The sequence below is a fragment of the Rhipicephalus sanguineus genome, chromosome 8, assembly GCF_013339695.2.
Source record: "Rhipicephalus sanguineus isolate Rsan-2018 chromosome 8, BIME_Rsan_1.4, whole genome shotgun sequence".
Taxonomy (NCBI): Eukaryota; Metazoa; Arthropoda; class Arachnida; order Ixodida; family Ixodidae; genus Rhipicephalus; species Rhipicephalus sanguineus.
Genome location: NC_051183.1, coordinates 60152753 through 60175692, shown reverse-complemented (window position 1 = coordinate 60175692; position 22940 = coordinate 60152753). Strand labels below are relative to the sequence as shown.

At 45.3% G+C, this 22940-nt stretch overlaps 1 protein-coding gene across 1 annotated transcript in view; it reads right to left on the bottom strand.

Moving 5' to 3' along the window:
* LOC119402771 (tissue factor pathway inhibitor) overlaps positions 1-22940 on the bottom strand; it is a 34757-nt gene that overhangs the window by 5506 nt on the left and 6311 nt on the right. The window contains exons 2-4 of the mRNA XM_037669846.2: positions 20746-20947; positions 11830-11858; positions 6394-6576 (exon numbers count right to left, since the gene is read on the bottom strand). Coding sequence (XP_037525774.1) covers positions 6394-6576; positions 11830-11858; positions 20746-20947 — 414 coding nt within the window. The remainder of the gene's footprint in view (positions 1-6393; positions 6577-11829; positions 11859-20745; positions 20948-22940) is intronic.

Genomic DNA, 22940 nt, shown 5'->3' with positions numbered 1-22940 from the left:
CATCGACTATACGCCTGCATAGGGTGTTTTTTCCAAAGCAGTTACCTGGCGTGGCTGTGTGGCAGAATACCTGGCTGCCACGCAGAATGCTTGGGTGCGGTTTCTGTTGGCGTGTAATTTTTTTATTCTTTGCATTTGTCGAGTCAACGCTGCAGGTGTGGGTATTTCTTAACGCTGTCGTATTGAAATTACCATTGTCTGTACACGCCGTTCCTGGGTAGATAAAAACTGTCAATCACCTGTAGCGTATACCCATACACCACGGCCCTTAGCAATCGGGCATGTGCCACACGTGCCTGGAGGAATGGGTTTGACGACGTACGCGACAGGACTTTGACGTTATTTATGTCATGACCAAGCAGCAATATTTGTCCAGTCTTCTTACTCTCGCATTCCAATTTTGGTGTATATAAGTTAAGGAGGCGATCACGAGAGCGTCCAGGCGTAGGCAGCTAGATAGATAGATATATAGATAGATACATAAACGAAAACGCTCAAAGTCCCTTGGGTTCGCTAAGAAATGCTGCGCATTTAATACAAATGTTAGGCTCGAGTGAAAATCGAGCCCAGGCAGTCTGCTTGACAAGGAGGTGTTCTACCAGATAACCACGCCTCTGGGTGGAACTGCACTGCAAGTAACTTCCATGCTTCACAAACATACGACCCTGTATACAGGCGTCAGAGTACAAAATGTAATATTGCAGTAATATTGCATGGTACAAGCGTACATTGCCATCGGGCGTCACACCATGTGAATGTCATTACGACTTGGTGATTTAAAGTCAGCCACTAATTACAAAATGCACACTCATTACTGCTTGCATTCCCTTCAGATGACGTAGTGGGCACATCGTCTGTATGAAAAAGTTTTTTTATTGCGTTAGTTTTCCGTACGGCATCAATACACATTACAAATAACCCCGCCACGGTGGTCTAGTGGTTATGGCCCTTGACTGCTGACCCGAAGGTCGCGGGATCGAATCCCGGCCGCGGCTGTTGCATTTTCGATGGAGGCGAAAATGTTTGAGGCCCGTGCAATTAGATTTAGGTGCACGGTTAAGAACCCCAGGTCGTCGAAATTTCCGGAGCCCTCCACTACGGCGTCCCTCATAATCATATCAAAGTTTTGGGACGTTAAACCCCAGATATTATTAGTACATTAAACATAGTTGTGCCACTGTGTTTCCTCCTTTCAAGCACATACTGCTCCTTGATTACCGTATTTACTCGATTCTACCGCACCCTCGATTGTAACGCGCACCCGTTTTCCGCGACCAAACAAAAAACTAATACATCGATTGTAACGCGCACCCATTTTTCGTGAGAGAAAAGAACAAAAAAAGTCCGTAGGAGTCAAACTTCGCACATTCAGAACAAGTATTTGGGTTTTAAAGAACTGAAGTTTCAAAAAAGTAAAACACAGTCAAAAAGCGGGCCTTGCCGCTTAAACTGTCACCACTACGGCGGCGATACGAGTCGCGTAATAGATCAGTCCTCGTCGCTGTCGGACAACTCCTTGTCGCTGTCAACACTCTTCGATTTCGGGAAACCGGCCCTGCTTTGGTCTACTGAAACCTTTTCGTGAAGCTTGTTCAAGCTTTGCTGTAAAAAATCTTCTGCTTCTGTTTGCGCCAGTCTCGCACGCACGTTTCGGGAACTCCGAACTATATCCGAACGACCGCGGTGCGGGCCGATTTCCGTCCGTCTCTCTGCACATGTAATAACTATTCTTTTAAATGCGGCATCGTGGTACACTCGTCGAGTATGTGGAGTCGGCACTTCCATGCCGTTTATGCGAAAGCAGGACGGGATGACAATCTCCTCAGCACACGTACGTACGAACTGAAAAAATGGCAGAACTGGCCAAGGCGCGTAGGAGGCGGCCATTTTGAAATATCGATGGCAATACGATAACCGAGTTTCTTTTTTTTTTCGGTACTGGATTCCAGCGCGCATGCGATTTTTGGACTCGTTTTTCCGGAAAAAAGGTGCGCGTTAGATTCGAGTAAATACGGTTAAGCTTGCTACCCATTACATAGGGCACACACATTAGTGCACGCATTTTTTTACGCACATGTAGTGGATGAACTGATACTTGGAAAGAAATGTCAGGCACACAGGCGTTCTCACGCCACCGGGCTCTTGACCCTCTTGTGATGGATTCTGTGTCGTCTAAAAGCGTCAGCAACACCGCGGGGTCTCCCTCATTCGCGAGGGGTAGGATATCGCTATCGCGTTCAACTCCTAAAGGCGAGGCTTAAGCATTCCCCACTTTGTTATGCGCCCGAATGGCTGATCGAAAAGTCGGCATGTGAGAAAAAGGAGAAGAATGCAGCTCTTTGGTCACGCGACCAAAGAGCTGCATGCTCACGTCGCTTTGCGCACGTTCGTATGTATAAAAAAACATGGTGGATCCCTCCGTCATAGAAATGGGCATAACAAGAATGTAAAACGTGCCCTAGCAGAAGTAGTTGAATGGCTAATATAATTTGATATACGAGAGCTTGCACGTCTACTGGTGTTTGGCAGCTATAGCGCCGCTTAATGTGGACGTACCCACGTTGACGCCGGGTGGCACACCTCCATCCCAACGACTAACGCCCATGAACATGGTTAAACATTTGTTGTAGCGGCAGTAGTTAACATACACCTATACACAGCACAGGGCGAATCCCGCGCAGAAATCGCGCCAATATGTACATAGGAAAGACTAGCCCGACGTGCGCTGTGTCAAAGAGTCGTCATTTCAGTAGAGAAACGCCAAGGTGAGCGCTCCCTAGAAGCAGGTACCAGTGCACTCGAAGTAGTAGGCGGTAGAGAAACACCGTTGCGCCATTTACTCCTACGCTGGCGAGGATGCGTCACCCGCTGATGCGAAAGGCGAATCGCTAACTGCACCGTCGACGAATCGAATCACCGTAGACGCCGCATTTCGTCGACCAGAGTGTTTTCTACAATATTGCAGCGACAGCCTCCGCCGCTCTTAGGCTACTGAAACGCTCGTACTTGGTGCTCGTTGGCGTTATGATGCATTACTTATGGACTTGGGTCCGGCCACACGTCGTTGCTAGTGTTGCTGAGGCCATTCCATTCACACGGGGAGAGCGTAATCAGAGAAAGCGACGTGACAGCCAGAAGAGCATCCCTGATTGGACGCTGAGCCTGAGCCAAGGTCGCATCTCTCGGAGTCCTAAAGAGCAAGCGAAAAGATCACACCACGGCCGGGCTAGAAATGCGAAGCGCAACGCGACGCGCATCGTGTTACCCTTCTAGCCTAGCCGCGATTTCTGACGGTGCGAGCCGAGCGAGCGTCGAGATGAGCGTCGCAGAGCTATTTCTTTTTATTATAGATGGATGTTGTGAGCGAGGCTTCGGCTAAAACCGCAACCTTGCTGTCTAAGGCGTTGACAAAATAACATTTCTTTTGGAAACGCGCCGAATGAGACGGCCATAGCAATGGTGCAATGACGTTTTGCCGTAGCAAATCGCAGAGGCCATGCATTATATGACACATCCACATAATAAATATATAATATTCTGTCAGATGTTCCGCTATTTTAACTGTACTAGATTCAGCAAAAATGAACCAATATTGCAATATTGGTCATTTCTTACCACTACGATCTAAATTTTGAGTTAATATGCATCTTTCCAAATTTGTGACACAAAAGCTGTCAAGTGCATAATTTCAATCCTGCTTCAGTAGTTGTATGCTTTTATGCGCAATACTAGAAAAGATAATTAGCTGAATATCTGGAATACACAGGAAATAATGCTACCTAGGTAATAAAAAATGGATTTGAGATGAACCAATTTAAAGTGAGAAAACAGCTGAATAGCGAACATGCTTTGCCACAAACGCCGTTGAACTATTTTATTTAGTAGGTACGAGCATGGAAATCATTCCCAAAGTTAATTTCTAGCTTTCGAGTCTGTCGTCTAGCTTGGTTTGCTTCCCTTGTGAGCTGTCATGAAGATCTCTCCGCTAAGGTTTCGTCCACTGCGGTGCATTTTTTCCGTCAGATTGACTGTATTTTGGCCACGCTTCAAAGCTAATGATTTCATAATTTTGGCACCTGCGATACTGCCGTCATTAATTGAAAGAACAGCATTCAATATCACAATCCATGAGACGCCCGAAGCCTAAACAAAGAGAGCAAATACTCTGCGACGCAATTCTGATTAGCTCAAATCTTCCGTAGCACAGTTTCCGTGTGCATGTCTGTCTAATTGCATGAAAAATATTATTCAAGTTCATGAGAGGATAGTCGCTGTCATCCTGTATGCGATTCACTTCGAAGCAGGCTGAAAAGGCTGAAAGGTGCGACGATGAAGCGCTTGCAGATTCAGAGTTGGGCACTTAGGTAACTCGCCGGCATTGTTTCGCATTTACAAGACTATACTGGCTGCCGCGAAATTTACACTTCCTGAAGATCCTTTATTGGCCGAATCATCTCAACTCATCGACAGGCACGACAGACACAAGGTGTAATGAAGCTAGGAGCTGAAAATGTTCGAACAGACGAGCTCCGAAGAACAAGTGCAAAAGAAAAGGCGCACAGCGTTTTCGGACTGCCTTAGAAGTGACGCGACAATTTCGTGGATACAGCTGACTCCAGACAGTTACTTTGGCTTTCGTACAGGCATTTTATTTAGAAAAATGTACCGTAAGCACGGAGCGCATACGAGGGCCCTGTCCTGGGATACGAGTTCACTCACTGCTTGCTTTCGGAAACATTGCTTTTAAGCCACAAAAAAATTTAGAAAATCACTAGTGTGAAAACATGCACAAAGGATAGCAACGTTGGCTTGTTGGTTACTCATATGAAAGGCTTTTGGTGCAGCGCGGAGGAAACACGGACACGAGAAGGCAAACAGGAACACCACACAGCGCTACATGATGTTGCTAGTAGCGCTGTGTGGTGTCCCTTTGTGCTTTCTCGTGTCCGTGTTTCCTTCGCGCTACACCAAAAGCATATCCTATACACAAAGGGATACACTTGCCAAATTACAAAGGAAATAAAATGTGATTCTTTTTTCTTCAAATTTTGTCTATACGCTGTGCGATTAGGAAGTTGGCTTTTCCTCACGATAGAGGAGATTCCCTCATGCGTTCGCGAGAGTGGTGTGATTAGGGGGACGCATCGCAGAGCGCTACGAAACTAGCGCTTGTCATCGCGTGCTTTCTCCCTGGATTCCTCGTCCTCGCGACCATAACTCTTTTAAAGTTATTTAACCGGTTTATGCCGAATTATGGGATAGTGCGAACTAATTACTGTTCGGTGCATGTGGGTTTGACTGTACTTGAGTGTATATCGGCTTAGAAGGCCTGTTTGGTGCAATGTTTTGTAAAGCGTAGCTCATTGTGTGATATACCGCCGGCGCTAACGTTACAGCACAGATGTCACTTTTACCTTAACTGGGTGAAAAAAGCATTCTTTTGTGTATTTCTGCAGGGCGAACAACGTGACAAGAGCTTGTTACATATCTACTCCTGTGACAAGAGTCACAGGAGTAGATATGTAAGGGCGTATGTGCTACGTTATAATTGCTAACTATAATAAAGGGCGTGTCTTTCTATTTTTTGATCCATGCAAAGTGCCTTGTAGAGTATCCAGTGTATATTTTCGCTGTCCTGGGTTGATATCGACTATGAATCACCTTGGGAAACCGGCATTCCGTGGGCCGCGGTGTAAGGGTATATGCCACACGTGGCTGTAGGAAAGTGTTTCATGGCGTATTCGGCAGGAATGTCGTGTTCTCGAAGGCATGAGGCAGGCATGTTCGTCATACAATAATAGAAACGTATGCCAATCTTGGTATACAGCAAGTTTACAAGCCGGCTACGATAGCGCCCAGACGTAGGCAGATAGATAGATAGATAGATAGATAGATAGATAGATAGATAGATAGATAGATAGATAGATAGATAGATAGATAGATAGATAGATAGATAGATAGATAGATAGATAGATAGATAGATAGATAGATAGATAGATAGATAGATAGATAGATAGATAGATAGATAGATAGATAGATAGATAGATAGATAGATAGATAGATAGATAGATAGATAGATAGATAGATATCGATGAGACAGGTATCGTCTCAGTTTTAAATGTGTTCTTTATTTATGTACTTTACTGTAGCATAAATAAAATGCAGGTAGGCGCAGGGTGGCACCCGCTACAGATACGATGATAATTTTTAAACATCATAGCAACAAAACGTCTGTGTACTTAAAAATATTTCATCATTAAAAAAAATTGCGTTAAATTCTCATGTTCAGTTATGTATATTGCGCTGCAGTGGCTCGCATAAGCAATACTCTATTCTGTTCTTACAAAATGGAAGTGAATACAGGGAACGCATCTATACGTATACCATACTCACGTGGGCTACACACAGCTACGCAGTATCGAAAGCCGGGGAAATGGTTATCGCCGTCTGTAACGTTCACTCTTTCACAGTGTTTCGTTGCATTGTTGTAGATATATCGAACAATGGATGTTCCGTTATTAGCGGGTGTATAAGAACGACCGCAAGTGACATTCCTTTCTTTCAAGTACTTGATAACTGTCGATACAGAACACAAACTGCGCCATGAGTACAACATGTACAAAGTGTTGCTGGCATATTCAGTGCACGCTTCTGCAAGTGGAAAATATATACAAATTGTAGGGGACTACCAGAAAGGAGACAACGACCGAGCCAATTGCTGCCGTCATTTACGTTGCTGTGGTCATTTCCATTGCCGCCTTTTAATATAGCTCATATTGTAAGTTCACCTATATGTCTGGGAAACGACCTAAAATATTTTTCGAATTTTGCAGCATGTTTTAAAAATCACGCTATATGCGACAAGATGCTGTCATAAGTAACCACAAGTAACGTCACTGTAAAGGTCTTTCGTAGTTTTCTGCAGCTTCCACAAACATTCACAATGAACTATTTAAATGCTGAAGCAAAGCCACTATCCTAATACCGTTTGCAGGTTAAGTGAAATGCGGCGATCTATGTTCACGCAGTTGGCAGTGCAAAATCGTGCAATAGATATCGCTCCTATAATCTTGGTATTTCGAACCGGCAAAATATAAACTTCTATTGATGGAGCAGCGGCACTCCACTGGCACTTTTTTTTCTCGATCTGTGCAAGCTCATCAAGAATCGCCACTTTCGTGTAGCACGGAGCGGTTGATGTCCCACTAACGATCTCTCGTAGTTTCCGGCTTCAATTCCGCACCATTAAAAATTAGGGCACCTGCGCACATGTTTGTGCCAAGCCGAAGGAACGGCGGAGCTGCGCAACCTCCCTCAGCATACCAGCCTAGACTGGAGATAGGCGGTTAAACCTAGAATAGCCGCATGAGCATAGCAAGAGAGAGTTAAGCATGGAAAATCCAAGTTGAGCATCTCTCCTTCAATTTATTTCTCTTTCTTTCTATCGCTATTTCTATCTCTATTCTTTCTATACTTTTTTTCTCTTCTTCCTTCTCGTTGTGTTTCTCTTTGTTTCTTCTTCTTTCTCTGGAGCATTTTCCGTTTCTCTCACCCATAGTAACGCAATCATATGCGTCCCATAAATTATTGTTCTGCTAGCATGTCGGAATAGCCGAGTGGATACGACGCTCGCCTTCGCACCGCAGGTGCCCGGGTATAAATCCCGCCTAGCCAAGAAATCTTACACTGTTTTATTTGTCTTTGCTCTAACTCTACTCTACTTCTCTTACCCTCCTTTTCTTCTTTCTCCCCTTCGTCGAGCAGGGTTTCCTGTTAACGCTCGCTCTCACCTCGTACCCGGCTTCCTGCCTTAGCACTCCTTCCTTTACTAGACTTTAGCACTCTCTCCAACCAGCTGCGCCCTTCCTTCCCCACCACTCCCTCTAACTATCATTTGCTCCAGTCTCTAGCTCCACTGCCATTGCTTTCCATCGCACTTGCTGTAGTAGGTAGTGGGGTTTGCCCAATATCTGTGGCGGATACCCTGCCGGATTTCATGCAGCGCAGCCCTCACTGCGAGCTTAAACAGCTCCGCTGATAAAAACCAAAAGATAAAGCCATGGCTGCTCTCTTGCATGTGTACAAAATTTTCCATCAAATAAATGAGACTTAGGGTTAATGATGGGAGGAAGAAAACTGTGTCTAATGCTTAGAGACAGGTCATACTGTTCCACATATTTATAAGATGCTTACAAGTTATTTAGTTTTGACGCCTTGCGATACCTAATAGTCCGAACTTTTTGTAGCAATGATTTTCGTGCTGAGCTATCTCTCATGCATATCTCCCGATTGATAAATAAATCTTCACGAGCATCCACACTATATCGTTACTATGCGATTGTTTCCTGATTACTACGATGATTGTCATGGTTGACGTTCCAGAAATTTTAAATATAGCACTGTTGAGGGCGAAGAACGAAGCGAAATACGATGAAGGGTTTGGTTATGATTTTATTCTTTCATACGAACTTCACTAACAACAGATGCTGAGGTGCATACGCTTTCACATAGCAATAAATGTAACATATTTGTTGTGTGTAAGTATAATGGAAATCATGTGGGCACGACAACAACATGCACGCTACCTGGACCTTGTTGTGAGAGCCTCAAGTTCGTCTGCTTAAAATTCCAGCTTCCGCAACTTATATTTCTACGAAAAATGAAACGCACAACGTGTTACACAAGCGCACTGGTATTCATGGCGATCTGTACGGCAGATTCAATAGAAAGCTGACTTTAAGAAGCACCTCCTAATTAATGCTTCGAGAAGCGTTGACACACTGTGTCATGCAATCATCGATTCACCTCACTATTGGAACTTTTGACCAGCGAATCACTCGTCGCCAGAAAGTTTCGAATTTGTGAAGCACAAGCAAGGCTACTGATATTTTTAGCGGAGGCTGCTTGGGACAACGACAAGTGTGCGAAGTTCTTTTTCACGACGGTCTCGTTTTGCATAGTGAATGCTGATATCTCATGATTGAACGGCGCAGGGAAGGGGGTATTTGATGATGCGTTGCAAGTTAGTATCTTAGTGCTGCTCTTGTCCGAAGGTGGTAGTGCTTATAGGTCCAAGACAGGCCTTGTACTCGTGGTATTTCGGAGACGCGCTGACAGGGGTCGTGACAAGGGGTTTGCAACGGAGTACTTGCTGCCTGACGGGCAGACCACTCTGACATCAAATTCTTGAAGCCGTAGAGGCCATCGAGCCAGGCGGTCGGAAGGGTCAATCACATCGGTCAGCGAGCACCAAGCGTGACGGTTAGTCACAACCTAGAAGGGCCTGCCACACAAATATTGCCATGTGTATTTTTTTGTATATTGACGTGATCGGGTTTCACCGATACAAGCTGCTAGCACCGCTTAGTGCAGACCGCCCATGAATGCTTCGGAAGCTTCGCGATTGTTTCAAATTGCTGTGTTAAGGTTACACGCAGGACCCGAATAGCCAAGGTTATTCAAATGATTACGCGAGCACCAACGATAGTACTGGAAGGTTCGATTACTGATGTATAATGGAAGACGAGCTCCTCCGATGACCACATTACCTGCGGCCGCTGTCTGCTATCGCCGTTACGATTTGCTTGTACTTTCACTTTCGATTTTTGGGCACAAGCTCGTCGAATAAACAGTTTCGTCTTTAACAGCCCGACAGCCGCTCGCTCCATCCTCACGAGCACGATATGATCAGAAATTTCGCGTGACACATATTTTTACGAGACAGCCCTTCTCAGTCGTGGAATAATTAGCCTCCGATTTCGACAAAGAACGGCTGGCATACGCCATGTTGAGGAAATATTTTACTCTATACCTCATAACAAACATTAATGCGCGGTGAAGGAATGTATTGAGCACAACGGCGAGGTTGCAATTTGCGTACACAATTTTGAGGAATGTGCATTTTACAGCAATAAAACAAGATCTAGCGCTAACGTTTTCTCTTACAGAACATGGGAGGACATCTGGCACAAGGCAAGCGCTCTCTGCCTAATGTATAAATACTTACAAAGTGCCCACACAGGGCATTCAAAGTACGCCAGCTGATCTTTTGATAGAACAATAGAAGATTCCCTAACGCAATTGTCGCCAGCTTCGTTGAAGAACAACGCCGCTAATATTTCCTATCCTAATTCCTTATTGGCACCATCAAAAAACCTGATTCCTGATTCGCAACCACCTCTGAGGCAATAGTATTTCAGCCGTTCTCGCGGTTTCTTGAGCACATCCAATCAGTGCTAACATGCCCTATCATTAGCACGTCGTCCCGTTTGGCAATAGCTCCGTATGCAGCTGAGCGGAACTTGGGGAACAAGGTGAGATTCCCAAGAGCTGAAGTTGCTCATTTGCTTAATCTTGTAAAATTAGGGCACCTTGTCCATCATAGAAGAGAACTTTCAAGAGCTGCAGCGGCAAGAAAAAAATCACAGCATATCCACGGAGTGAATGATGATGAGTGGGCGAAGCTGCGGAGGTTCATCGGTAAACCGTCCGCGAATTCTGCCCAGTACATCATCACCGACGTGAGATCGGGCGCGTTTATACTAAAGGTTCGATGAGTTATGACGACTTGCAGCTCACTTTAATTTTACATGTACGCTGTGAATTTTCATTGTTTAGAAAACCATTGCTTTAGAAAACATCTGGCGTCTTTCGTTAAGCAGCTGGCGTCTTTTTGTTTTGCTTTAGAAACATCTGGCGTTCTTTCGCTTTGCTTTTACAAAACATCTGGCGTCTTTCTTTGGTTTATTTCATCAATAAACGGCGTTTTGAACAAAATTTTTATTGTTTAATCACGCACAGGAGAAATCTCACCAGGCACTACCTTGGAGGTAAACAATGGCTGCTAATGGGACTGAGAGACAGAAGAAGTCGGCTTTTAGCTAACACTTACACTTCTACTTCTACTAACGTTCCCTACTGGAACATGCCAATGGCTGCTAATGGGGAATGAGAGACAGAAGAATCCGGCTTTTAGTTAACGCGCACGCTGCGAAATTTTTATTGTTCAACAACGCACAGGAAAAATCTCCCACCGGCACCACCTTGGAGGTCAAAGCGTAAAACTGGTTACGCACTACGACTACTACTACGACTACGAGGGACGAACGGGTGCCGCCTTAAGGAGCTTCGCCCCTAAAACAACAGTCAGATTTTTGATGATAACGTGCTCAATGATCGATTCTGTGAATATTCAGCCCGCGCTGCAGCGCCTCCCTTTTATTACATGATATTGGTTCTTAATGCATGCCTGTGCTCATGCTATGTGTGTATTTGAGGGACTTTGATACTTTGACTGTTTTTGTGATTTTTAATCTCTAGATGAGTTTGTTTGCAGGCACAAGAGCTGTTAGGTGCCTCCTATTCATCCGCAAACAAACACCGTTGAAATATCAGTATCTTCCGCGCAGAGAAACAGAGCGTAATATCTCAGATGGTGATCTGTCAAAGAATTTGGGCTACTGCCTGCGTCCCGTTTCTGTTTTTTTTTGTAGCGCTACTAATAAAAAAGTAAGGATAAAAGGAACAACTCATACGTGAACTGTTGTTGCTTAATTATTGTAACCAGGCGTTTTTTCTGTATCTTATTTATTTGATTACATTTAATACCACTCGTTATCCACAAAAATTTTTTAAAACGGCAGGCAAATTACTTACTGAGTTTTTTTATGGGCTTTCGGGGCACAAAAACATTTCATTCTTTAGAAGCAAAATATAATAACCACGGCAGATTCGCAGTTACTATGAATTCACGTCTCCTAAGTATGCCTAATACGACAAAGCTGACCACACATATTCAAATATAGTGATAATGATCTGGGAACTACTTACATGTTTTATCATATTCTGTTGTGTTCCTTCTAAAAGAAGAAAAAATAAAGAAGTAAGTGGTGCATAGAAATTGCAGGTTAAGGGTGGGGACACACCTACTAGGAGTTGATGAATTCCTTGTGGAAAATCAAATATTCCTATGAAGGTAAGCTTCACACGTGAAACGACGCTTCTTACCAAAAGTAAAACGTGTGTTCTATTGGAGCTTATTACATCAAAATGTTAACTTTTGCTTTTTAGTTTCTGTGGACTGATGGTCAACAATAAAAAACAAACAAAAATCGATGATGCTGTGAAGAAACGAACGAGGTACATCGACATGACTCCGAAATTTGGCAAGCGCGTCTCTGATATAATCGTGTCTCCCTTGAAATGGGTCTAGCAGATTTATTAAAACTTAGCGAGAAAGTGAGTGGTGAAATTATGAGAATTAAGGTTTCGAGTTAGCAGAATTGGAGGTACTTTGCAAAAATAACAAATTTTGAGGCTACCCTGACGCTTCGTAGTAGATGCTTGAGGAGTCAGATAACATGCCTTCATTGACACTAATAATATCAATGATATACATAATATGGTTAATAATTAAAAAAAACGCAGTTTTTTTTTCAAGGAGATATGAGTTCTCATTCCCGAAGTGCCCCGAACTCTCCAGTAACGCAGGTCATCCTGATTTGCGTTTCTCGTTTTGTTACGTTGCAAGAAGCGCCGCAGAACTTTTCATTGTCAGTGAGAAACTCTTGAACATGGAATGTGACTGGGGCCATGGTTTTGGCACATGGACTTTTCGAAACGTTTGGTCCAGCAACATTCCCGGTTCAATGATTTCTCATCACTTGAAGTGTGTTTTTCTCTCAACATCTGTCTAGGTCATCAAGCAATTAAAGAAGCAGTATAGTTACAACTTCAATACTTGACTCATTCAGAAAATAATTATCGTAGGATTTTATAATGACGCGCAAAGAAGAACCACGCGTTTATTCAGACACAGGGTTTACAGAGCTCCTGTTATACAGATGTCTATCAGACCTACCCAATTATTGGATTGCTCCGATACTTTGTTTTATTGCGATAGCAATTATATGGACAGTCTCTGCTGGATTTTGCCGTCGCCGTCGCCGTCGCCGCCGTCATGCACCGTATATGTATAAGTATGTATATATATATAAAGGCCCCACAGAAAAATAACTCAGAAAAATGCTTCCGAAGCGCGGAATCGAACCAGGGACCTCTTGCTCCACAGCGAGCGGCGCTATCCACTACGCCACGAAACGCAGATCCTCCACGTAGCTAACGGCGAGCGTTATATACACACCATTTAGCGCTGGACGGACTCGGAGACAGCAGGCGATAATAAGCGTTTCTTCATTACCAGCGAGGTGGCGCTAGGAGCCCGACGGCCGCATTTAAAAAGTCGTCGGCGAGCTCGCTCGCTTCTTCTTATATTTGCGCATGGGAGAAGCTTGCCCTTCCGCTGTCTGCTCGCGCGGTTTTCTCGTGGCGAGGGGTAGAGGAATGTTTCACGCTTTCACCGTGATGTCCGCGCTCATGTTACGGCGCGTACGAATGTCACTCGAGCTCAGGGACGCCGCTAAACGAACAGAAGATGAGCGCGAACTATCAAGTGTCCCAGCTCGACACTTGAAGCACGCTAGTTTCCTTCGCTGCTTCGGCCGCCTTTGCAACAGAAGCGCTGTTCAAACTGAGAGTATCCATTGGCGAGCCTCACTTCGTATAGCATTAGTTCCTTGCTATCGCATTCATTGCTTCGCCCTTGCGGCGAAACTGTGACTTTTTTTTTGTTTATGCAAATGCTGGGGCAACAAAACTGCAATATCATTAGCACCTTAAAATATGCAAGCCACCCGTTATGAAATTATGAAGTGATCTCCGCGCGGTTGACTGTTGTCACAGGTCTTAGCACTAATTTTCTCCTCAAATCTTCCCTGATGCCAGAGAGTTGACTCGATGGGACTGCTTGAAGCTACGCTGCACCCCCCGCTTCTGTAAGCAAGCATGTGGCTGTTTACCACGTTGTCATAAGCCGCAACAACGCGAGAAGCTAGCGGCGCACACTTTCTTCCGGGACATAATTTTGATCTACAAACGATGCAAAATTTAAGGGATATCTGAAGCTGAGGACGATTGCCGGTAAGCGTAAACACTGAAAGCATACTTGTAGCTTTCTTGCGTGAACTTACGCTCACAAAACTATGAACAGTGATGTCTACAGAGATGCTTAGTGTGCCGATGCGCTGCAGCTATTGCACTTGCCCGTTCCTTCACACAGGCACAGGTCGTCGCAGGTCCCTCGGTGCTAAATACCGCGGTACCAAAGTCAAAGGCATGGAGAAAAGGCGAGCAGCAGATGTGAGTCAAGTCAACCGCAACGCTGGTTTGCCACGACCTGCCTGAGAAAAAGAGCGACAATGTTGCGATGATCCGTTCTTTTATTAACACTACACATGGTCGCGAATAGGCTTAATACTCCGGCAGCCCGAACTTCCCTGCAGATGCTGGATGTCCTTATGCAGTATTTTCAGCCCTTCAGTAATCACAATGCCTCGTTCATCGCCCACTTTACGTACTCAAGTCATAGCGGCCTTCATTTCCCAATCATATACGACAGCGTGGGATTCGTATATTTTAGACAAACTGATGCCTTCGTGACCGACTTTACACCTTTCTACGTGTAGTTCTCACATGCTCTCTCCGATTCTCATTGTGCTCGCTATGCCCACAGTGCTCGGTAGCAAACCGGACTCGCATCTGCCTAGCCTTCCAGCCTTGCATTTTTTTCATTCTCACCCTGTTTCTGTCTCTCAGCCTCTAAACCATTCTTGCAAGGTGTTTCCACAGCTAGTGTTCCTTCGACGGTTGTCGTATCATTATCACGTTGACTTCAAGTCGACAGTTCCTCCCTTCCGGTCATAGTGCACTTAACGTGGCCTCCTGTGATAACCACTTCTGTCGTGGACAGTTGCATAAGTCAGTTATAGAAACATCTAGTAAGAAGAGCCCATGCAGTTTACGACATCTAAATAGCCTAGGCGTCGCATTCGGCGTTGGTGAGACGCACTACGAGACTGCGTGGTGCGTCTTGGTCTTCGTAGCCTTATATGGTATTATGGTGACATGGGTAAAGGTGATTGGCCGAAGACGAGACGCGCGAAGCGTCGACAGCATACGCGTGTTTGTGTGTGTGTGTGTGTGTGTGTGTGTGTGTGTGTGTGTGTGTGTGTGTGTGTGTGTGTGTGCGTGCGCGTGTGTGTGTGGTGAAAGGTTATGGCGGCAGAAACCAGGAATCGGCGGGGGCGAACAGAACTCTGCGCAGCGCGGACGTTTTAACCTTTTAGACAATCACCTCGTTCATGTTAAAAAAGGGTGCTATCGTGGAGAATTCTATTGCCACGCGCCCTTATTTCTTTATTTTGATGTGATCGCGTTTTGACGACAGAAAATGTTAGCGCCGCTCGGCGCAGACCGCGCGGCAAAGTTTGGGAAGCTTTGCGATTCTTTAGAATTTTTACGTAAAGATTACACGCAAGAAGCGACCAGTCAAGTTTTCCAGAAGCTCACTCTAGTACTAGCGAAACCTCTGGAAGGTTCTACTGCTGATATATAAAATACGACGCGTTCCACCGGTGATCACATTACCGCGCCCGCGTACAACGATCGCTGCAATCAGTGTACGGCGTGCATCATTTGTATTTTGAGTTCTCATTTTCCATGTACTAGTTCGCGCAATAAAGAGTATCGTCTTTAATGGCCAGGCTTCCGCCTTCTTCACCGTCATGATCACGTGACACTATTACCGCCAGTCCAATACTTTTAACTGGTCATGATACTCACCCCTTACGCTATTGGAGCCATTTGTATAGCGCCCGCAGTTTCCGCACCGCGGGTTTGCATGCCTATAAGGCGCTGCTTTAAGCGGTCTTGACGATACTAATGCCGTAATGGGTGCGTTCCAACACTCGGCGTAGGCGGATAAATAGGGAGCTCAACGTAGAGCAGAAATCTCATGTCCCATTCGAATGCTGACATGGTCGGCAAAAGATACAGCTTCGCGAAGACAGCACAGGAGTGAAGTACTATGGTGGCTACTTTCCTGTCCAACCAAGATGGTGCCTCAGCGGAAGGCTCTAACAGCTCGGATCTCGCCGGTATGCTCGTTTGCCCACAAGTAACATGTTTTGGCGCTTAATAGAAACCACGCTTAGTTTTTCATAGCTGTGTACATATAATAATTAAAATGATTAAAAATTCACTACATTTTGTTAGCTTCCTGTTGTCGAATCGAGCGGCCGTCACGTGCCACAGAGGTCCCACAACCGCGTTTCATTATTCCGAAGACTTATGTGGTCTCTATTAAAGGGACCGACAACTGCCCAGAATATGAAATGAGTTGACTCCACTGATATAAAGATTATCCGTTGCACTGACTCAAACCAAGCCTGTTTTTTCGTGAGAGATGGATTTATATTTTTATTTCCTAATTGAAAGTCACGAAAAATGACCTGTGGCGCCTCTGGCAGCAAAAACATGGACGATCCGATGAAGACGGCCACGTGACCGTTGATTACTGTACGCGGTCGACGATCTTTTTGTTAGTATTGAAATATTGCTCGTTTCTTTATATTAAAAGGTATTACTCCATAATAATGTAATATATGCCTGCGTTAGTAGTATGCATTAAAGTGGCGCTGCCTTCGCGTGACGTAATGATCCCATGCTCGTCAGCGCGTCTTGAGCAACTTTTCAGCGTGCTCATGCAACCGTGCACGCAGTTTCCAGGTCGCTAAGATTTTGGAACGACATAGTTTTGCTGCCTACACTTCGTCTTAGAAATGACGCGTTCTCCTACTCGGTGCGGCCGTGCATACGCACAGTTACATTTTCGATTACTTGGCTTGGCTCGTGTATCTAGAGAGTAATGATGCCGGGACAAGGCATCCATGACACAGGCGCAGGCAACCTTGGGCGTACGCGCACACAACGCTGTACAAATACCGGGAAGGTGTATAAAGCCACACATCTCATTGTGACAGCTTGGTATTTTCAAAAATGGTTGGAAAGGTCAAAATAAAGGTGGTTAAGCATTGTTACAGAAACTCCTGCAAAAGCAGAACAACAACAGCCTTCACAAGGGCTAGCGGCATCGCTATAAATTGCCAGCGTTGCTGGAGCAAGCCTCCATGCGTGTTTGGAGCCTTTCAGATCGAAAAATACTGCTTATAAAATAACTACGTGCTTTTCGGATAAACCACTGCAGCTACAAACGCTACGAAGGGTGAGCTCCCTGTCGCGCCGTAAAAAACTGGGTCGAGAAAAATCAGTTGTCGGTCCCCTTAAGCTGTGAGCTTAGACTTTCTACGATACCGTACAGAGTTGAAACACAAAAATATAGGCTAAATAGATGCCATATTTTATGCCCCGGGCTCAATAGTGCACGCTTATAGCAGTATTCGATCAATACTATCGGGCAAAAGGAAGCCAGCGGCGGCTACCGGAGGGTGGTCGCCATTGGCGGAGTGCCGGTACAGTGTGTTGCTGTCAATGCTTGTGTTTGTTTCACCTAAACTGGTCTTTACATGTACTGACACGATAGTAGTAACCGGATATTATTGTTGTAAAGTGAAAGCCTTTGTTGCTTCATCAAGCGCGAAAATTGACCTGTGTCGTCGACCGTCATCCCGCGGCGTCGTCAATGCGCCGACGCGCGCAACGATGGAAAATCGTCATCTCGTTCTCACCTCACCATATTACGTCACCTTGACGGCATGCTCCCTAAACTAGAGCTACTGTATGTGGCTCCTTTATATGCTGCCCAAAGGTAACATATACAGTAACTGTAGCCTTAACTAATGTCGGCATCATGAAGTCATTATGATTCCTCATTACGTGACTAACATGGTGGCGTCACGACATGAAGTCGTCGTTTCGTCATAGGCGGGCTGATCACGGATGCAGTGAAAAATCAGGTCACGTGCAGAAAGGTTGCAATGAACCTGGAGGCAGCGCAAAACCTTTTTAGGTGCAGAAAGCTTTTGGAGGGGACGGGGGAGGATCAATACATCAACCAAGAAGAAAACTTCAGGGAAAGTTCCACAGCAAGTCAAAGCTGTGCGAACTGCTGCCCATAGATTCGCCTGTGTTTTTCTTGTGTTTATCTCGCGTTCATCAGCTCTTTTCTGTTATCTTGTGTTGTTTTCTTGTGTTGTATGCTCTTTTGTGTTCCTTTGGGGGATTATGTAATATTGTCAATTTTTTCGTGTTCTTTTCTAGCGTTATTTGATTTGTCGCGCGATAAGCTATTTTCCATGCTATCGTCTCCTATCTACTGTTCTGCTACTGCTTGCTGCTCCATCCGCGGTGTGTTAAGTGCCGGCGCTTCCGTTTCGCCTTTGCTTCTCTCTTCCGTAGACGTGTGTCTGTCTTCTCGCGACGCTCGGCTTTCGCTGCTCCTTCGCTGGCTCAGACTGGCGCATTAACCCTTTGGTGACCTTGTCGTTCACGGCCAAGAGTGCTAGCGTTTCAAATGTGCAGCATGCTCGGCTTACGCGTAACTGAACATACGTGGCGCGATCGGGAGACATGAAATGACGACAGGGTGGTACCTTAATCTGCTCCTCAGTTAAAAGAAGATGACTTGCGCCTTCGAATCGTCGTTAGCGACTGCATAAGGGTCCCTCTGAGTTTGTAGTGCTAGTATTAGGTGTAACAAGGCGATATTTCGTAATTCGTCGTAGCACCAATACCGAGCACTTGCTGTGTCCGAGACTGTCTCTAAGTATGTGGGGGTGTTGTCGAAAATGTCTCCCTATTCTGTTGCCAAGCCGACGTAGAACTACGCGACACGGGGAGGAGAGCCATCCCGCGGCAATGTACTGCTGGGTTCTTGTTGTAATCGAAGTACGTTCGCGCGTGCGAAAGGTATTCTGGTGCCCGCGACACTATGGTAACGTCAACCATGAACTTAAACTCACTGCGACATTAACTGTTGTACACAAAAAACAGAGTCGAGCTGGTAAGGATGGTAACATCGATGAATCGTGTACCATGAAAATTTATTCATTATCGACGCTCATTTTTAACTTGACTGATTTAATTGAGTAAACCTTTTCGATTAACCAATTTGCTGACAGTGACGAAAATTTCAAAAGAGATGTATGGTGAGTAGGAGCAGAAATGTTACAGCCGTGCAGCGAGGTGCTGCATCGAGCAGTGATCCAGTGAGCAGAAACGTAGGTGTAGTGTGGACTGTGTCAATTCATTGATGCATTGTGAGAGTCCCGTTCCGGCATACTTGATGCACTTATGTAGTATGCGAGGGCTCATTCGTCCGATTTATGCTCGTGAAAGGACCACGTGCTACCTGACCCTAGCTAGGAAAGAAACAGTGTTCCACACTCGCCATCACGGCAGACTAATACTCACGAGGTTGCATGCACATTCCGAAAAAAACCCGATAATACCCGATAAAATGCACGAAACGACGACCACCGCCATAGCCAAATGGTAGAGCACCGGGCGCGTTACGCGAAGGTTACAGCTTCGCTCCCTGCCGGCGACAAGCTTTATTTTCGTACGCTTTACTCTCTTTCTAGACAATTCAGATTTCTTATAAAAATTCTGTGACAGTCAAGCTCGTGTTGTTTTCGCACACAAACTCTATGTCGACGTGTAAAATATGTGCCACACCTACAACGCCATTGACTCGGCTAAATAAGGACGACTCAGTTCCTACCTTTTTAATTCACTTGAGAGCAGTCATTCTATTAGAAAGTTGCAGTGCGTGTCAATTTATGGAGATGCGCCAAGATGTGCGGTGCCTAGTAATAGGGTAACCCACGCCTGCACTCACGCATATGCCACCAAGCGCTTAAGGAAACCGAAAAGCAGAGTTCGTAGCTTGATCCGTAAGTGCGGGCAGGCGCTCAGCTTCCCTCTCCATCGAATGCTGACACTACCGAAGCGCTCACTGCCGGCGCTCGTTAGTGCCATAGCGTGGCCTCCCAGATGCGCTCCGAAAACGCGGGCCGTTCCATCCGCACGGGGCGAGCGCTATCAGAGAAAGCGGTGTGACAGCCACAAGAGCGTCGCTGATCGCGCGCTGAGCTTGGGCTAAGGTCGCGATCCCGCGGAATGTTATGGTAGTTACGAAAACGATCACTACCACGGGCGGGCTAGAATCGCCAACGGAAACGCGACGCGTGTCGTGTCTCTCCTCAAGCCTGGACGTGATTTCTGGACGTGGGCAAGCGGGGAACGCAGTGTGACTGCCATACGAGCTTCGCAAAGCTAGCTTTGCGACACACGGATGAATAGACGCTGGAGCGACGCTTGGGCTAAGGCCGTCACTTCATGTTGTGTTGAGGCGTTGAAAAATCAACTTTTTCGAAACGTGGCGAATGGGGCCGTCATAGCAAACGGTGCGTTGACTGAGAAAATCTCGTAGGCTACGGTCATGGTGCAGTACTTCAATTCCCCGTTCCCATGTGGCGACACCCCCCCCCCCCCGCCGACCATGGTGAATGTGAAAGGGAGGTGTGAGATATAAGGCGTGTTTGTGAAGTGTCATGCTTGAGCGTCGGTAGAGCAGTGAGTGGGTAGAGCGCCCTCAATTTACCGTCGCAGACCGACAGGTAGTGGGTTCGACTCCCAGGCCACCCAAACCTGTCAAACGTTTTCTTCTGGTAATCATGTATCGTCTGTATTTTACTGACATACTTCCGCGACGGAAGTACGTTAGTGAAGTCATGCTGGACCCCAGCATAAAATACTTACGTCTTAAAATACAACAAAATAAACGCAGTGTCAAATACAGCAGTATCAACCACACTTCTGCCAATTTCCGACAATGCTGTGTCAAGTAAGTCTTCAAGTAATCCGCTATGTCCATGTGCAAGTACTTACTTGCAGTTGCTTGTACAATCTTCCAATGATGGAAAGTTGTTTTCGTTTCCCCCACAGCCTTCATAACTAAATTGCATGCACCTATCGATGCTAGAGTTGTAATAATAGCTCTTCTCGAAGCAAGTGATGTTCTTGCCTTTTTTGTCACACGTCCAACGAACACATGGGTTCTCATTCTTGCACTTCGGCTTTTTGACGTATCCTGCAAATAAAAAAAAAGTATATACAGGAATATTGTTCTCGCATTTTATTTAAACCCACTGAACAAAATCATAACGCGCCAGAAACAGCATCTGATTATCAGAGGCACCTCTGCGTCGAACAAATTTGGTTTTGATCAATTAGGACACTTTAGCGGGCACAAAGGCCTAATCATGCCATTGCTTTCTCTCTAATTTCGTTTACTGCGCAGAAGCATTGATGGCTAGTACGGCATATATATGTGCTATAAATGCCATGCTCTAAGAATTCGCAACGCGCCTCGCGCTAGCTGCGGCGCCAGAATCGCACTCCCCTTTGTGCAACTAGCGAGTGCGAAACAACAATTTAATTTAAGTTTGATCAATATTCCGTGCGTTTCGTGCATTTGACAATCAAAACGAGAGCTATGAATTTTTATCCGCTGATCGGGCGTGCCACCGGAACGGTGTGAAGTGTGCGTGGGCGCGTTTGTGACAACCATAGCGAAAACGAGAGAAAATGCGAAAGCTCCGGACGCTACAAATAAACTCCACAATCGGTGGTACTGTCGTGTTTTGAACAGCCAAAAGGGCCGTTCATTGTGCTAGGTAAGTGAATTACTTGCATTCTCCACAAGATGCACTCGCATGAGAAGGTGTGATGATATTGTATTGCTATCCTGCTGCGCTTCCCGACGGAGAACCGTGAAAAAAAAAGCGAAAATTCAGTAAACTGCAGCTTCACTTCGTTTGGAAAAAAAATGCTGTTTTGCTGCATGGGCGACGCAATGAACGCGGTAGCGTAAAATTCGAATGTCATACGGAGAAGTACATTTTTAGCTAACATGGCTGCTGCATTGAATTCAGCTGCATGTGCGCTGTCACTTGAACGCAAAGTTGACGTTGAAAGCACAGCAGGTACCACCCTCCCTTTTCAAGACCAACAGGGCATTGTCGCCCGCGAGCACGGGCGACAATGCCTTGTTGGTCGAATTTATATGGCCGAGGTGCGCATCCCAACTCTGGCAAAAGACGAGCAGGGTAAGGACCTTTAAAGCTAGGGTGCCTTGATGCGCGTTTTTTCCGCACACATCGAGGCACACTATTTAAAGCGCGCCCTTTGCGCCATCTCGCGTGTGATAGGCAACAAGCTTCTGCCGCGTAGAACGTATACTGTGTGGCGGAGTGGTTTCACGCGCCGCGGAGAGAGGGGTCGCAGGTTCCATAACTTGCTTTGTGTATTTTATATACGTGGCTTCTTTTTCTAAGGGAGCCAGATCGAGAAACAGAAACTGGGACAAACTTCATGAACTATTCAAGCGCACCTAATTATGTCACGTTTACACGTTTTTAACCAAAATAGGGCAATTTGTAATTGCAAGGTGCAGTAGAAAAAACACTTTTCTATTAAGATGGCACACATCCCGAATATGTTTGAATCAACCTGAGCCAGAGCCATCAAAGAAGCGCTGCGTGAACAAATATAATCAAAACATCCAACATAGCCACATCCAATGTTTCAGTTGTGAATTTGTTTGCTTTGTTATCCTGCTTTCGCTTCACAATTCCTCTTTCCTGGGCCTGGTACTTACTGAAGGACATGATATCGTATGGCATAACTCGTCGAATGGCAAGATTGAAAGGCCGACAATATAATGTCACACACACACAGATATATATATATATATATATATATATATATATATATATATATATATATATATATATATATATATATATATATATATATATATATATATATATATATATATATATATATTATATATATATATATATATATATATATATGCAGAGGCACAGTATCTCAGTGGTAGAGTGGAGCATCGGAAACGCTGTTCGACGGCCGACCGTTTGGTCCCTGCCAGCGCCAAGTTCTCTTTGCTCCCACGTTTCTTTCTTCACATTTCTATCTTAAAAAAACATCTCCTATAGTTTCCTTGGCATTATTGTCTTTGAGTTCTCATTCATATTGTGCCTAACAAAGAAAAACGAGCC